The sequence below is a fragment of the Coregonus clupeaformis genome, chromosome 24 (assembly GCF_020615455.1).
Source record: "Coregonus clupeaformis isolate EN_2021a chromosome 24, ASM2061545v1, whole genome shotgun sequence".
Lineage (NCBI taxonomy): Eukaryota > Metazoa > Chordata > Actinopteri > Salmoniformes > Salmonidae > Coregonus > Coregonus clupeaformis.
In genome coordinates this window covers 46,148,887-46,165,259 of record NC_059215.1, presented here as the reverse complement: position 1 = coordinate 46,165,259, position 16,373 = coordinate 46,148,887, and the positions used below count along the sequence as shown (strand labels likewise).

At 45.7% G+C, this 16,373-nt stretch overlaps 1 protein-coding gene across 5 annotated transcripts in view; it reads right to left on the bottom strand.

Moving 5' to 3' along the window:
* Positions 1 to 653: 653 nt before the first annotated feature.
* Positions 654 to 16,373, bottom strand: part of LOC121538608 (dedicator of cytokinesis protein 3-like) — a 68,053-nt gene continuing 52,333 nt past the window's right edge. For 2 of the 5 annotated variants that reach the window (XM_045207247.1, XM_045207250.1), the window contains exons 44-54: positions 8,474 to 8,653; positions 8,221 to 8,304; positions 7,985 to 8,101; positions 7,697 to 7,818; positions 7,466 to 7,604; positions 7,305 to 7,386; positions 4,687 to 4,799; positions 4,383 to 4,467; positions 4,125 to 4,247; positions 3,925 to 4,007; positions 654 to 3,821 (exon numbers count right to left, since the gene is read on the bottom strand). In XM_045207247.1, coding sequence (XP_045063182.1) covers positions 3,186 to 3,821; positions 3,925 to 4,007; positions 4,125 to 4,247; positions 4,383 to 4,467; positions 4,687 to 4,799; positions 7,305 to 7,386; positions 7,466 to 7,604; positions 7,697 to 7,818; positions 7,985 to 8,101; positions 8,221 to 8,304; positions 8,474 to 8,653 — 1,764 coding nt within the window. In that variant the 3' untranslated portion in view covers positions 654 to 3,185. The remainder of the gene's footprint in view (positions 3,822 to 3,924; positions 4,008 to 4,124; positions 4,248 to 4,382; positions 4,468 to 4,686; positions 4,800 to 7,304; positions 7,387 to 7,465; positions 7,605 to 7,696; positions 7,819 to 7,984; positions 8,102 to 8,220; positions 8,305 to 8,473; positions 8,654 to 16,373) is intronic. The other 3 variants (XM_045207249.1, XM_041846780.2, XM_045207248.1) reach the window with 2 other exon arrangements.

The following is a 16,373-nucleotide window of genomic DNA, read 5'->3' as shown; positions in this document are numbered from 1 at the left end:
ACTTTTACTTGTGTCAATTTCTATTAAGGTATCTTTACTTTTACTCAATTATGACAATTGGGTACTTTTTCCACCACTGCACGCAACCATTGATTGATACAATGCAACGCCTGTGCATCTAGTTGGACAGGAACTCCATTTATATCTCTGTAATTCAGATTCAGGTTGGGCAGTGTGGCTGCGTATAACCCTCAGGCCAGGATTAATGCTCACCCTCTGGTGAGGTAGCCTTTCTGGGCTATTTGTACTGCAGGGTTAATTTTCATTATTTAAAGCAGCTGTCAATTTAGCTTTGCTTTTGGTGAATCAACTTTACTTCATTTTCTTTTTAAATCTTTCTATACAAAGTTCCGACAAGATGCTTTGACTTTTGCTTCTTTGAACCTTACAAGAAAACAATTTTTACAACAAAGTGTCTTTCTTAATAGCTAAATATCTGTATTGAACTGTCACACCTGTCTGCAACCAAATTTCCTTCTGATAAAAAATAAAGATTGACTGATTGACTGACAGTGATTTGTGTATGTGGAAGTAGCAGGGCCACCTACTATCAATTTCCATTCCCAGCCAAACATACTGCCAATCATTGGTGCTATTTTCCACAGAGCAGCAAGCGATGGAAATAACAGAGACAGAGCTGATAAAAGATTGTCTTTAATGTTTGGCATTGTTAATGAATCCATACCACAGCAGTTATGGGAGTAGGAAAACCACTTTTACAACCAAACACTGCTTGATCATGCTAACACCATATGTACAAGAAAGCACATTGAAAAGTGTATAAAGTATTTATATTAGAAGACTTAAAGTCAAGAACAATGCAGACAACCACAGTCTAATGTATTTGTCTTCTTTAAACATTGATTATAGATATTCATCAATTACATCGATTTCTGGAGTACATGTATTTACACAAAACAACAATACAATAATTTTAGGGGGGTCTGCAATAATTCTCAAAAATATTTCACAATACCGCTGTATGTACAGTAACAGAATTTACATTGAAAAATTCTATTGTACCTATAATTTAATCTGAGTATTGCTCCACTTCTTAATTTATTTTCACACCAACATCAGTTCCCCATACACCTGACTTCCATCTTATATTTGATCTATAGTTCTGCTCTTCCATACTAACTCCACAGTCTGCAAAACATACCCTGCATCCTTCCATGATACATCTGTGAAATATGTCCTCACAACTGATGTACCTGCATACAAAAATAGATGTTGTCTGATCAGTGGACAACCTAATGTGCAAGAACACAAAGCAACGCATTCACCTGCAAAAAACAACTGGGAGAAACAAAGACCTGCCTTTGAAACAGTAACCTCCACCTTCCAACCCACTGGTGAGTTATAAATTACATCTCAGCAAACACTGTCTGTTGTACAAGGAGATCAACCTCATGGTCCTGTCTGAGCTTCTCATACTCATCTTCTGTACACACAAACATCTCTCTATTGCAGATCAAAGTGAAGAGAAACTGCAGGCAGAACGAAATATACTGTAGCGCTGCAAACCAAACAACAATCTTCAACCAAGGCAGGACAAAACAGATGTCACACATTGATATTATAAGGTTTGATCGGAAAGTGTCGAGAACGTGATGAAAAATGAGAGCTGTCATTTCATGAGCGTCACAGAAACAGTCAAGTGAGGTGTCGGAATGAGAGACTGATTCTGCATTTCAGTGCACTTAAGGCAGGTAGTTGTTTAGAACGCTGTTTGAGGGAGTTTGGATTTGCCATTCGGTGGGCGAAGGTGAGTAGAAGAGGTAACGTACTGTAATCAGACAGGAGCAATGTCATTGCCATTCGTCCTTTTACACACAGTCCATATGTAGTAATTGTTGATTGACATCGTCTTGAAACATATAGAGGCAGAGAGAGGGTGTGATAGTTGTTTTTCTGAGTATAGTTAGTCCAATAGGTGGTTGAGGTACTGTTGAGCCATTATTCTTCGCTACTTCTCATCTTACTCCTAGCTGAGTGTTGAGGATGTTTTCGCCATGGTTATTTTCTCCATCACTATCTCCTTTCAGGGAACAATCCAGTGCTATTGAGTCCAACTCAACCTGTGCAACTGACATTGGAACTCACTGCTGTTCCAGAGCTCTCTGTGGCACCTGACAATATCCACCCCTCCTTGTAGCCCTCCCAAGGATTTATCAGCTTTTTCAGTCTGGGTAACGCTCACGCTCCTCTCATGAGATATTTCAGTCTGTTACACAAAAGACAAGAAGACTGTAATAAAGACGTAACTTAAATTTAAAAGCACTTGAACAGAAAAGAAGACCTGCCACTTGCGTAATACAAACAGTACATCTTGTTTGAATACATTCACATTGTTTTTCCATATGTACTGTATGGAGGGATAATCCTAAACTGAGGTTTATATGTCCCTAGAGGTTTGGGTCAAGAAGAGTGACCCAGGTCCAAATAACAGACCTGCTTTCAATGAGAACCAGGTAGCAGAACAGAACAGAGGATTGGAGAATGCCACATTGTGAAGCACTATACAGCGTTTTGTAAAAAAGATGAATGAAAGTCTATATGAAAATCCCATACATACTGTAGCAAGGGTATCAAAATAATAGGATAGATATATTAAGCATTAAAAACAGAAAAGTCAACATCACTTTAATAAGAGTATAACTTTCTGTAGTTGCCTTTCGTTGTGGAAAAGGGAGGGATATTCTATTTGGGGCTCATATCGGTTGATCATGTTGATCAGGATCGTTATGTTTCACAAAACGGGTGTATATTGTTCTCAAATGAAAATAAACTAAACATGCTCACAGACTAGTTGTACAATAGTGTACAATCAATATCAATTTAAACAAAGTCATTATTATCGGTCATATTGTCCAACAGATAATATTCCCTTATTAATTCCTATGAGGCTGCTTCATCCATTCAGAATCAGACTGAATACAGTGAGGAGAGTGAGGGTGCATCTCAATAGTCTAAAGTGGCTTCCTCTCCCCTTCATCTGCTCTGATATTAAAACATGGGATGGATGAAAGCATGCCTACAATGTATTTGCATGATTCACCAGCCCATGTTCTTTCACATCAATGCAGCTGAAGGAAAGGAGACAGGAGGAAGGGAGCCACTTTAGAATATTAAGATGCACTGAGGTGAGTGAAATCTCCAAGAGGCCCAGCCCTGTAGTCTCCTCATTGTGTCTCCTCGTGCTCCTCGCTGATGCACTGCTCCCAGGCAGCCTTGGCTAACTCCTCTCTGTGGCTGTGGGGGGAGTGGAAGATCCTCCGGGGAAGGGGGATGGGCTGGGGCACCAGGGAGCTCAGGTCCTCCTCAGGGATGCACCCTTCCCTCAGGTAGGGCTTGGGGGGCACAGCTGGGGGCTGGGGGCGCCGGTAAGGAATGTGGTGTGGGCCGTGGAGGGGTATCTGGTGGTGGGTGGGTCCGTGAGAGTGGGGGTGAGGTTGACCGTCAAGGCCGGACGGTTGGTGGTGCGAGTGGGGGTGGGAGTGAGGGTGGGAGTGGGGGAGGTGTGAGACGGGGTTACGGTAGTGGAAGGGTCGGACATGGTCGAAGGACTCTGGTTCTGGACCACTGTAGTGGATGTGCAGGTAGGGAGAGGCCAGGTACTCATCAGGGGTCCACAGGTGGCTGGGTAAGGGCTCCATGGCATCATTCCGCACAGTTTGGGCATCGGGGTACTGGCCCCCAAAGTTACTCTCACTCAGAGAGGAGACCCCGCTGCTGGCACTGCCCGAGAGGGTGGAATTACTGCCCCCCAGGGCTGACTGAGGACTAGTGGGGGAGCCGGGTATGGGGTGAAGAGGAGACTGGAGGGATGGAGAGAGAAAGAGGGAGAGGAAGATTAAAAAAGGGTTGGCATCTGTTGACCAAGTAAAGAAGATGTACCGGTACAGTCAAACTGTCTTTTACCTTTCTGAGAGAGCGAACAGGCAGCGCCGGGGGCGGGTCATTGTTCTGGTGGTGGAACGCATCAAAGTGCATCAGGAAGTGACCTAAAGAGAGGAGGTAAAAACAATCACATAAGAATAAACTTCCAAAACCACCGATCTAGTGTACATGACAGCTGAGGGACTCTTACACATAGATAAGGTGTATATAATTGGTGTTACCTGGTGGGAAGGACCTGGGTGGGACGGGGGGCATGATGACGCCCCCTGTAGGTCCCTGGATGTAGGGTACCGTCTCCCTGCCCTCGCCATCTAGACTCCAGCTGCTCGGGGCACTGGGGAACACTGGGGGAACACCAGCAAACCACAGGCTCACTACAGAGCTAGGACTAGAAGTTCGGTCCTACTTAGCTCATTTCTCATGAACACTAGAGAACACTAGCATTTACCTTTTTTACCACAGGCATACAGTATACTCACCTTTCTCTGGCAAGCTCATGGGAGGGTCAACGCACGGCTTACAGGGGTTCACTTGCTGGAGTAAGGCACGCTGCAGATGATTGCTCTGCAAACAGAGAGACAACAGAGTCTAAAGATAACTGAAAAGGACAAGAACAAACAGTATGTTCTGTAGCCTCAGTACCAGTCTATTTCTGCTTTGGCCAACCTATTGTTCTTACGCGCAGTGAACTAGCTGTCGTCTTCTCCTTAATTAACTAATGCAGCAATGTCATCAGTTCACTTCAGTGCTATTTTAACATGTGTTGGCCTGTAACGTCAGCACCTGTCCGTTCTCAGTCATGGTGTAGTACATTGTGTTGTTGACTCTCTGGTGAGGTGGCAGGAGCATCATCACCTCCCGGTTGTGTTTGGCTTTATCCGGCAGAGACGGAGAGCCTGGGGGAGGAAGGGGGGAGAGGACAGGTCAGACAGACACCAGAGACCCATTGGAAGAATCTCAATTGGATTTGCTCAATTCTTCACATCCTCTTCTCCATCCTCTCCTTCCCTCCTTTTTAAAAAAGGTCAAAGGTAAATGATGTGAGGAGGCAAGGAGAGGAAACCTGGAAACAAATACTCTTGTATAAAATGAGACTGTCCTTCTCCACTAGCCCGTCATCAGGCAAATTAAGTTTACAGATGAGGAATCGCAAAACATATGTGTAAAGTGGTCAAAGGAAATGTAGCTAGTTGTGCCAGACGGAGGCTATCGAGGAGAGGAGCAAACTCCTCGGTTCGCCTATTAACGAATTGACACTCTCCTACATATGGCGACCACTTACACATATCGGTTCCCAGGTCACGGAGGAGAGGAGGACGGAGGAGTCGAGGAGAGGACAGACTTTTCCCCCATTGATACATTGGAGGTACACTGACTAACAGTAAAATAGGCTCATATCACTCCCTCAAGTCACAACAGTGAAAATAAGTTTTAAATGGATGCTTACAGGTCTGTTAGGTATCCCTGTTTGCCAAAAATAATTAAAGCAAAGTATGAAAACACTTTGATCATTATCAGTGATCTTTGATCTGATTTTCTATCTGATGTTCTATCTACAGTGCATTCGGAAAGTATTCAGACTGCATTCGGACAGTATTTCCACATTTTGTTACGTTACAACCTTATTATAAAATTGATTAAATTGTTTTTTTTCCCTTATCAATCTACATACAAGACCCCATATTGACAAAGCAAAAAATAAAAAACTGAAATATCACATTTACGTAAGTATTCAGACCCTTTACTCAGTACTTTGTTGATGCACCTTTGGCATCGATTACAGCCTTGAGTCTTTTAACATTTTAAAATTTTAGTCATTTAGCAGACGCTCTTATCCAGAGCGACTTACAGTTAGTCAGTGCATACATTTTTCATACTGGCCCCCCGTTGGAAACGAACCCACAACCCTGGCGTTGCAAGCGCCATGCTCTACCAACTGAGCTACACAGGTATGACGCTACAAGATTGGCACACCTGTATTTGGGGAGTTTCTCTCATTCATCTCCGCAGATCCTCTCAAGCTCTGTCAGGTTGGATGGGGAGCATCACTGCACAGCTATTTTCAGGTCTCTCCAGAGATGTTCGATCGGGTTCAAGTCAGGGATCTGGCTGGGCCACTCAATGACATTCAGAGACTTGTCCCGAAGCCACTCCTGTGTTTTCTTGGATGTGTGCTTAGGGTCGTTGTCCTGTTGGAAGGTGAACCTTCGCCCCAGTCTGAGGTCCTGAGCGATCTGGAGCAGGTTTTCATCAAAGATCTCTCTGTACTTTGCTCTGTTCATCTTTCCCTCGATCCTGACTAGTCTCCCAGTCCCTGCTGCTGAAAAACATCCCCACAGCATGATGCTGCCACCATCATGCTTTACCGTAGAGTTGGTGCCAGGTTTCCTCCAGATGTGACACTTGGCATTCAGGTCAAAGAGTTAAATCTTGGTTTCATCAGACCAGAGAATCTTGTTTCTCATGGTCTGAGAGTCCTTTAGGTGCCTTTTGGCAAACTCCAAGCGGGCTGTCATGTGCCTTGTACTGAGGAGTGGCTTCCGTCTGGCCACTCTACCATAAAGGCCTGATTGGTGGAGTGCTGCAGAGATGGTTGTCCTTCTGGAAGGTTCTCTGTCAGAGTGACCATCGGGTTCTTGGTCACCTCCTTGACCAAGGCCCTTCTCCCCCGATTGCTCAGTTTGGCCGGGTGGCCAGCTCTAGGAAGAGTCTTGGTGGTTCTAAACTTCTTTCATTTAAGAATGATGGAGGCCACTGCTGTGTTCTTGGGGATCTTCAATGCTGTAGACATGTTTTGGTACCCTTCCCCAGATCTGTGCCTCAACACAGTCCTGTCTCGGAGCTCTACGGAAAATTCCTTCAACCTCACGGCTTGGTTTTTGCTCTGACATGCACTGTCAACTGTGGGACCTTATATAGACAGGTGTGCCTTTCCAAATCATGTCCAATCAATTGAATTTACCACAGGCGGACTCCAATCAAGTTGTAGAAACATCTCAAGGATGATCAATGGAAACAGGATGCACCTGAGCTCAATTTCGAGTCTCATAGCAAAGGGTCTGAATACTTACGGAAATAAGGTATTTCTGTTCATTATTTGTAATAGATTTGCACAAAAAAAGAAGGTATTATATTATGGAGTATTGTGGGTAGATTGCTGAGGAAAATGTTTTATTTCATCAATTTTAGAATAAGGCTGTAACATAACAAAATGTGGTTAAAATCAAGGGGTCTGAATACTTTCCGAAGGAACTGTGTGCTTGCTAATACTGTTGTTTCTCAGCACAACATGTCAGGTAAAATATGTGTTGTTGAGAATGTTAAATTTCATTCTCAAATGCCCAAAGAAGATGATAATGATGAGTTGGAGGTATTTACTGCCTGGTGCAGGTGACACTCACCTCTGGCACTAGATGGGGCAGAGTTGATAACCTGGGAGGAGGTGGAACGAATGGAGCTCAGACTGGAGGAGGAGGGGCTTGGCTGGAAAATAATACATCTGTTCATTCACATATCTTCAAAACATACAAAACCTGAGTGTGTGTGTATTCATTCCACCCACCTCCATGTGAGCCGTGTCCTCAGGGTGCTCTCCCATCAGGCCGTCTGTCAGGATGACCAGGTTTCCTCCCGCCTCGCTGGAGGTGTGAGAAGAGAGGGAGGAGGAGGACTGACGGATAGATCCCTGCAGGTTCATAGGGCTGCAGAGAGAGAATCATATTTTAATCTCACATTGAGATTACTGTAGCATCTCTTTTTTCCAAGTGAAATCTTTGTACAATATGTGACTGACCTGTGTCTGTGAATCAGACGGACACTTTCTGGGCTCATGTGGCTGTGAGTGGTCAGGATGCCTCTGGGATTGTTGACTCCAGTGCAGGCTGCTGGCAACCCCTGCTGGGCCACATGTAAACACTGCTTTGAATAATCATGCTGAATGTGCGCGCACACACACACACACACACACACGCACACACACACACACACACAGACACACACACACACGGGTGCACACACCAACACATTAGGACACAGGAGGACACACACACACACAAACAGAAGAGTATGTAGAACCACTCACGTGATGCAAACCAGTCCTCATCATGTGGAACTGATCGATCAGCTTTTTGTGCAGGGGACGCATTTCTGGGTGCACCAACTTCTCGTGGACGGCCAGCCCCACTCCAAGGATGTGAACCTGTGACAATGAAACAACATGTCGGAAAGAGAGAACATATGGTTTCTGTCCTCTATACCAATGTACACTGTATGGACCATTGGCCAGTGTGCAGTGACGAGTTAAGAGCTTTGTCTGACCTGTTCCTGCATCAATTCTTTGAGCTGAGTGATCTTCTCTGTGTCCTCTGCGTGGCTGTTCATGTAGTCCTTATCAAAGAATGCCTGTGGAGGAGGAATATGGCATATGAATGTGTTACAAGGCATGGCAGATAACAATACATGTCCTGGAAGAAAATTACCAAAGTATCCATCCACCCATCCACTGCCCGAACCACCCACCCGACCCACCCACGCATCCATCCCCATCTCCCTCCCTTCCTTCCCTTAGTACCTCCTGGTATCTGGCAATACCCCCGTTGACGGCAGCGTCTATGACCCCGTTGAGCAGCATGCTGAGGGGGTTGATGTTGCCATGGTGCTGCCTGTGCTGGTACTGGCTGATCAGGGTCCGCAGCTCCTGGGTCTTATTCTCCACCACGTAGATGGCATTCTCCAGAGGGCTCACCTCCACCTGCACACACACATATTGTGATGTCACGAGAGGCTGTGTCCTGGAGGGACGTTACATCCCCCGGAGGTGGCTGCAAACCCAGACAGCTATGGCTCCATCTGCTGGTATGGTCGGGAACTCCACCCCTCTATGGCCAATCTTCCCACGCAGCTGAAACAAATGAGGAGCTGATGAGCTGAAGGTTTGGGAAGGGAAGAGACACAGTCTCCAACCTGGGCTCTCTGGAGGACAAGAGTGCTGCACGTCCACTTCCATGAGGAATATAAGGATTTGGAGATACTTACCTTTGGGAAATACTCACCTTTGGATATATGCACCTGTGGAAATACGTGAGAGACATTTGGAAGGACTTTTTGCTGGGTTGGCCACTAGCTGCAACGTGGACTACAGTAAGGCTGGGGAAAAGTTATCTGAGCGAGTGAGAATTATGATTTTGGATGTGGAAGAGACATCCCTGAACTGTTAACCCTTAAAGAGCCACAAGAGAACAGAATTTTGTTATATTTTCGTTAATTTCCCAAGACCTATAATAAAATCCTTGTTTTGTTTGAACCTTGTCTCCTTGCACTACTTGAGCAATCCCGCTGAAAGCTGTGTAGCCTCTCGTGACGTCACAGATGGTGGAGAATACGGGCACGCTCAAGCGTTAATAGTGCATGTCAGAGGAGGATACCGAAGGTTTGATCACCCAGTTTTCCAAGTTGGCCGTAGGCTCCCCGCCGACTGAAATGGAGGACATATTGAAAGCCCTTGTTGCTGGCCAGCAAGCCCAGATGCAAGCAAACGTGGCTCTCTTGGAGGAGCAAAAGAAAGCCAACCTTCTGAAGGCAGAGGAGTTGCAGTTGCAGAGACAGAGGGTGGTCCAAAATACCCACCCAATAAAGGCAAGTGACTTTATATCTAAGATGGGAGCTACCGATGACATTGAGGCATACCTGCATGCATTTGAGGCCACGGCCACTAGGGAAGCCTGGCCCAAGCAACAGTGGGTTGGTCTGTTAGCCCCCTTTCTAACCGGGGAATCGCTGAATGCTGTCCGGGACCTGGGCCCTGACCAGGTTACTGACTATGATGCCCTGAAGTCTGAGATCCTCAGCAGATATGGACTCACAAAGTTTGGTATGGCCCAGCGCTTTCACAGCTGGACCTTCCAACCAGACCAACCTCCTCGGGCGCAGATGCATGAACTTGTCCGAATCGCAAGGAAATGGCTGGATCCGCAGAGGAATACAGCAGCGGCGGTGGTGGAGGCCGTTGTGGTGGATCGTTACCTCACGCGCCCTGCCTTATGAGGCAAAACGGTTCATCAGTCAACAGGCCTTGACCACGGCTGATCTGACCGTGGAAGCTGTGGAAAAGTACCAGGCCACAGCGGAGATGCTGAATGCTTCCCGAAAAGACCCCAGGAGTGCGGCCCCACCACAAATGGGAAGAACCCGTCCAAAGGACCCCAAGGTCTCGAACCCAGCCACGTCAGGACTTATCCCGGCTCCAGGGGGAGCCAGAAACCCAGGCGGGTCCAAGAAGAGTACACCAGGAGGGGGGAAACTCGACAGTGTTACCGGTGTGGGGAGATGGGACATATCTCCTGGCAGTGTGGGAAACCAGCCGAGGAACCTATGCCCACTGCGGAGTCCTCCAGCTCAGCACCCACACACCGTTTTGCCTCGCTCTTGGGAGTCGTAGATGGCGGCCCAGATCGACCCCCCACCTGCCCGGTAACTGTGAATCACCATGATGTGGAGGCCTTACTGGATTCTGGTAGCCGGGCCACCCTGGTGCGTAAGGATTTGGTGGGCCCAACGTGTCTGACCCCGGGGAAAGTCCTCCCAGTTTCCTGTGTCCATGGGGACACCAGAGAATACCCCATTACTGAACTTACAATGACCAGCACACGGGGAACCATACACACGACGGCGGGGGTGGTTGATTCCCTCCCCGTCCCTGTCCTAATTGGACGAGACTGCCCAGCCTTTTACCCACTCTGGAGAGAGTCTCAGGAGAGGATAACCCGAGTACCTCGGAAACGGAGAGGCAAGACTCATCCTGGGAAGGCTCCGGTGCAATCCTCCGAGTTACTCACTCCCGCCCGGGCTCTGATAGGGATGGCAGGTGCCCAGACCGACACAGAGACGGAGCTACAGAATCTGGACAAAGAACTATCTGGTCTGAAGGGGACCGCGGAGAGGTATCGTTTGTTAAAGCAACAGTTAGACATGAAGACAGAAGAGTTAGATATCCTCCAGGCTAAACTCCAACAGAGCTCCTTCCCTAAGCAACAGGAGGAGCTGGAGAGGCTGCGCAGGACCATCGAGGAGTGTGAGGAGACCCTGCGCAGTAGTAAGGAGGTCCAGAAGAAGGCAGAGGAGAAGTACAAGGTGTTGGAGAACAAGATGAAGAATGCGGAGGCAGAGAGAGAGAAGGAACTGAAAGCTGCTCAACAGAAGCTAAACTCTGCTAAAACCAAGGCTGATGCGTTCAGTAAGAAACTCAAGGAGAGACAACAGGAGGCTGAGTCCCTGGTCCTAGAGTTGGAGGAGTTGAAGAGAGAGCAGTCTGGCAAGCACCACGGCAATGCGGACGCCCTCTCCCGGCGTGATGCCTTCTTCGCTGCCTTTACCCCGACGAGGACGTCGGTCCCGAGGAGGGGGATGTGTGATGTCACGAGAGGCTGTGTCCTGGAGGGACGTTACATCCCCCGGAGGTGGCTGCAAACCCAGACAGCTATGGCTCCATCTGCTGGTATGGTCGGGAACTCCACCCCTCTATGGCCAATCTTCCCACGCAGCTGAAACAAATGAGGAGCTGATGAGCTGAAGGTTTGGGAAGGGAAGAGACACAGTCTCCAACCTGGGCTCTCTGGAGGACAAGAGTGCTGCACGTCCACTTCCATGAGGAATATAAGGATTTGGAGATACTTACCTTTGGGAAATACTCACCTTTGGATATATGCACCTGTGGAAATACGTGAGAGACATTTGGAAGGACTTTTTGCTGGGTTGGCCACTAGCTGCAACGTGGACTACAGTAAGGCTGGGGAAAAGTTATCTGAGCGAGTGAGAATTATGATTTTGGATGTGGAAGAGACATCCCTGAACTGTTAACCCTTAAAGAGCCACAAGAGAACAGAATTTTGTTATATTTTTGTTAATTTCCCAAGACCTATAATAAAATCCTTGTTTTGTTTGAACCTTGTCTCCTTGCACTACTTGAGCAATCCCGCTGAAAGCTGTGTAGCCTCTCGTGACGTCACAATATATATTTGAATCCACTATGAAACATGCAATAATTCTCTCTCACAAAACCTGGGAGGCTTGTAGGCCTTACCCCCTTCCATAGACCTACATGGTAATTATGACCACTTCCGGAGGATGTCCTCCAACCAATCAAAGCTTTTGCAATATGAACTGAGATTTTGTCCATCCAATCATAGGATTAGGATCAGAGAACGATCCTAGTGTGGTGTATTGGTGTTGTGCCACAGAGCATTATGGGGGTTCTATGTGTTGAGAAGCTTGGTGAGTTGGTTACATATTGGATAGAGATTAAGAGTGAAGAGTGATAGTTGAGCATTTTTAGGATATTATTAAGTTCAAATTAGTTTCTTCAAACTACAGAAGACAGAGAAGGTAGATTATATTTTGTTTTCTTGATTTTCAAACGTTATTTTTGTGTGGAGTTAGTGCAATTTATTTCAATTTGTCTTGCTAACTTTAGTAGCAAGTGCTAATATTACCTAGCTACCAGGGTGCAGTTTTCTCCGCCAAAATGGCTAATTAATGCTAACAACAATGTAGTTGATTTTGGGTTGAAGAACCCCTTTCATTGCCCACATGGAAAAAGCTGCATCGATCATGTAATGGACGAACATCTGCGTATTCAAACTGCGCGACACAGTGAGAAGGTAAAAAGAAACAGGGTCACAAGCAACTTATCGGCAAGAGTTGGCTTTTACTTAGAGGCACGATGGGAGGAAAAGTTCAGCTAACAAGGGCAACTATAAGGAGCTTGCAGAGGTAATTGCACATTACCATGCTTTACTTGCTGAGCATATGGAAGTTTCTACTGTCTTCTCTGGAATGTTGAAATCAATTCAGAATGATTTGATTGTTTCCATCGCATTATCAAGTACATTGCCTTGCAAAAGCATTCATCTCCCTTGGCGTTTTTCCTATGTTGTTGCATTACAACTTTTTTTATTTGGATTTCATGTAATGGACATACACAAAATAGTCCAAATTGGTGAAGTGAAATTAAAAAAAAATAATAAAGGAAAAGTGGTGCGTGCATACTGTATGTATTCACCCCTTTGCTATGAAGCCCCTAAATAAGATCTGGTGCAACCAATTACCTTCAGAAGTCACATAATTAGTTAAATAAAGTCCACCTGTGTGTCACATGATCTGTCACATGATCTCAGTATACAGTGGGGGAAAAAGGTATTTAGTCAGCCACCAATTGTGCAAGTTCTCCCACTTAAAAAGATGAGAGGCCTGTAATTTTCATCATAGGTACACGTCAACTATGACAGACAAATTGAGAATTTTTTTCTCCAGAAAATCACATTGTAGGATTTTTAATGAATTTATTTGCAAATTATGGTGGAAAATAAGTATTTGGTCACCTACAAACAAGCAAGATTTCTGGCTCTCACAGACCTGTAACTTCTTCTTTAAGAGGATCCTCTGTCCTCCAATCGTTACCTGTATTAATGGCACCTGTTTGAACTTGTTATCAGTATAAAAGACACCTGTCCACAACCTCAAAACAGTCACACTCCAAACTCCACTATGGCCAAGACCAAAGAGCTGTCATAGGACACCAGAAACAAAATTGTAGACCTGCACCAGGCTGGGAAGACTGAATCTGCAATAGGTAATCAGCTTGGTTTGAAGAAATCAACTGTGGGAGCAATTATTAGGAAATGGAAGACATACAAGACCACTGATAATCTCCCTCGATCTGGGGCTCCACGCAAGATCTCACCCCGTGGGGTCAAAATGATCACAAGAACGGTGAGCAAAAATCCCAGAACCATACGGGGGGACCTAGTGAATGACCTGCAGAGAGCTGGGACCAAAGTAACAAAGCCTATCATCAGTAACACACTACGCCGCCAGGGACTCAAATCCTGCAGTGCCAGACGTGTCCCCCTGCTTAAGCCAGTACATGTCCAGGCCCGTCTGAAGTTTGCTAGAGTGCATTTGGATGATCCAGAAGAGGATTGGGAGAATGTCATATGGTCAGATGAAACCAAAATAGAACTTTTTGGTAAAAACTCAACTCGTCGTGTTGAGTTCACCCACTGTATATACACCTGTTCTGAAAGGCCCCAGAATCTGCAAAACCACTAAGCAAGGGGCACCACCAAGCAAGCGGCATCATGAAGACCAAGGAGCTCTCCAAACAGGTCAGGGACAAAGTTGTCTGGCGCAAACCCAACACCTCTCATCACCCCGAGAACACCACCCCCACACTGAAGCATGGTGGTGGCAGAATCATGCTGTGGGGATGTTTTTCATCGGCTGGGACTGGGAAACTGGTTAGAATTGAAGGAATGATGGATGGCGCTAAATACAGGGAAATTCTTGAGGGAAACCTGTTTCAGTCTTCCAGAGATTTGAGACTGGGACGGAGGTTCACCTTCCAGCAGGACAATGACCCTAAGCATACTGCTAAAGCAACACTCAAGTGGTTTAAGGGGAAACATTTAAATGTCTTGGAATGGCCAATCCAATTGAGAATCTGTGGTATGACTTAAAGATTGCTGTACACCAGCGGAACCCATCCAACTTGAAGGAGCTGGAGCAGTTTTGCCGTGAAGAATGGGCAAAAATCCCAGTGGCTAGATGTGCCAAGCTTATAGACACATACCCCAAGAGACTTGCAGCTGTAATTGCTGCAAAAGTTGGCTCTACAAAGTATTGACTTTGGGGGTGTGAATAGTTATGCACGCTCAAGTTTTCTGTTTTTTTGTCTTATTTCTTGTTTGTTTCACAATAAAAAATATTTTGCATCTTCAAAGTGGTAGGCATGTCGTGTAAATAAAATGATACAACCCCCCAAGAAATCCATTTTAATTCTAGGTTGTAAAAATGCCAAGGGGGGTGAATACTTTTGCAAGCCACTGTTGGCTTTCCACTTTCCTCCGGTATTTATTTAGCAAAGGTGATAACACATAATCACTCCGAACAGACACAAGCAGTGGCGACCTGTCATTCAGGGCAGGTTGGGCAGAGCCCCACCTGTTTTGAGCCCCACCTGTTTTGCAAACTGATATGTGACATTAATACATGTCACATATCAGTTTGCAAATAAAATGTATTGAGTTCATAAAGCTGCATACAAACATGGTCTCTTTTTTGCTTTCTTGAGTAAGGTTTAGTCCCCTGTAGCACAGTTGGTAGAGCATGGTGCTTGCAATGCCAGGGTTGTGGGTTCGCTTCCCACGGGGGGCCAGTATGAAAATGTATGCACTCACTAACTGTAAGTCGCTCTGGATAAGAGCGTCTGCTAAATGACTAAAATGTAAATGTAAAATGTAAGGCAGCTCCAAAATGCAGGTGTTTCAGCATAGCTCAGTGCCTTCTGTTGTGGAGGGGCAGCCAGTGGAAAATACAGAGCGTAGGGGTTGGTAATCTTCCCTAGTTGGCAGTGATTGGCTCAGTGTTCTGTCACTCATGGGGACACTATGTCACCGCAGAATCTACAGGGCGAGCTAGAAAGTTCAAGCCCCCTTGGGTGCTGCCATAGAGTTACATTAGAAGTGCCCATCCAAGAAGGCTCAAGGTCATTGGCCACAGATAAATTTACGCCAAATCACATTATATCTACTGTAGCTTTGATTGGACAGATCATGTAAACATCATACTTTCAAAATCTTAGCTAGCAGCTAGACAAGCAATCATCATGAATCACGTCGACAATCTACTGTCAAATCCTTTTCAATCACTGTCATATGAAGATAAATCATAGATAAAACGTATCGGTGCTCATCGGCCATTGGACATAAACATTACACAACAAGTTGGAAATCACAAATTAAACAATGAGTGGTTTGGAAGGAATCAGTGGCTAACTGCAAGCGTTGCAAAGCAATCACTACTTTGCTTCCCCTGCCTGCTAGTTGGTGGAGAGGGTGTGTGGTCCAAGTCTGGCTTTAAGGGTCTCTTTTCCAAGCTAAAAAGGATAAACATTCACACGCAACACCACGTGCCAGAAAAGGTTGAATATATTGGCCATGCTGTCAATCCAGCATGACTTCTGCCACGTTCAAAACAACTGGAAACTCGGAACTGGGAAATCTCAGACTTCAGTGAGTTTAAGACAACTGGGTCTCGAAAGAAAACAAGCTCCGACTGGGAAAATACGTTTTGAAAAGCACTATACATCCAGAGAATGACAGACTTTGATGACAACGTTTCCTGACAAAATTTGCCCACAAGGACCACCGCGCCACCTTCCTGTTCAAGTGAGCACAGCACAACAGTGAGTCCAAAAATGTATTGTATGCTGCTGCATAAATGATGTAATATGCCAGGGAGATATGTATACTTTAGCTAAGAAAGTAATACTAAGATTATGTTGTGTAGTAAGCTGTTAGTAGCCCATGTGCTTCAGCCTAATTATTTAGTCCCTTCCCCCTCATTTACATTTTAGTCATTTAGCAGACACTCTTATCCAGAGCGACTTACAGTTAGTGAGTGCATGCTGCACATGT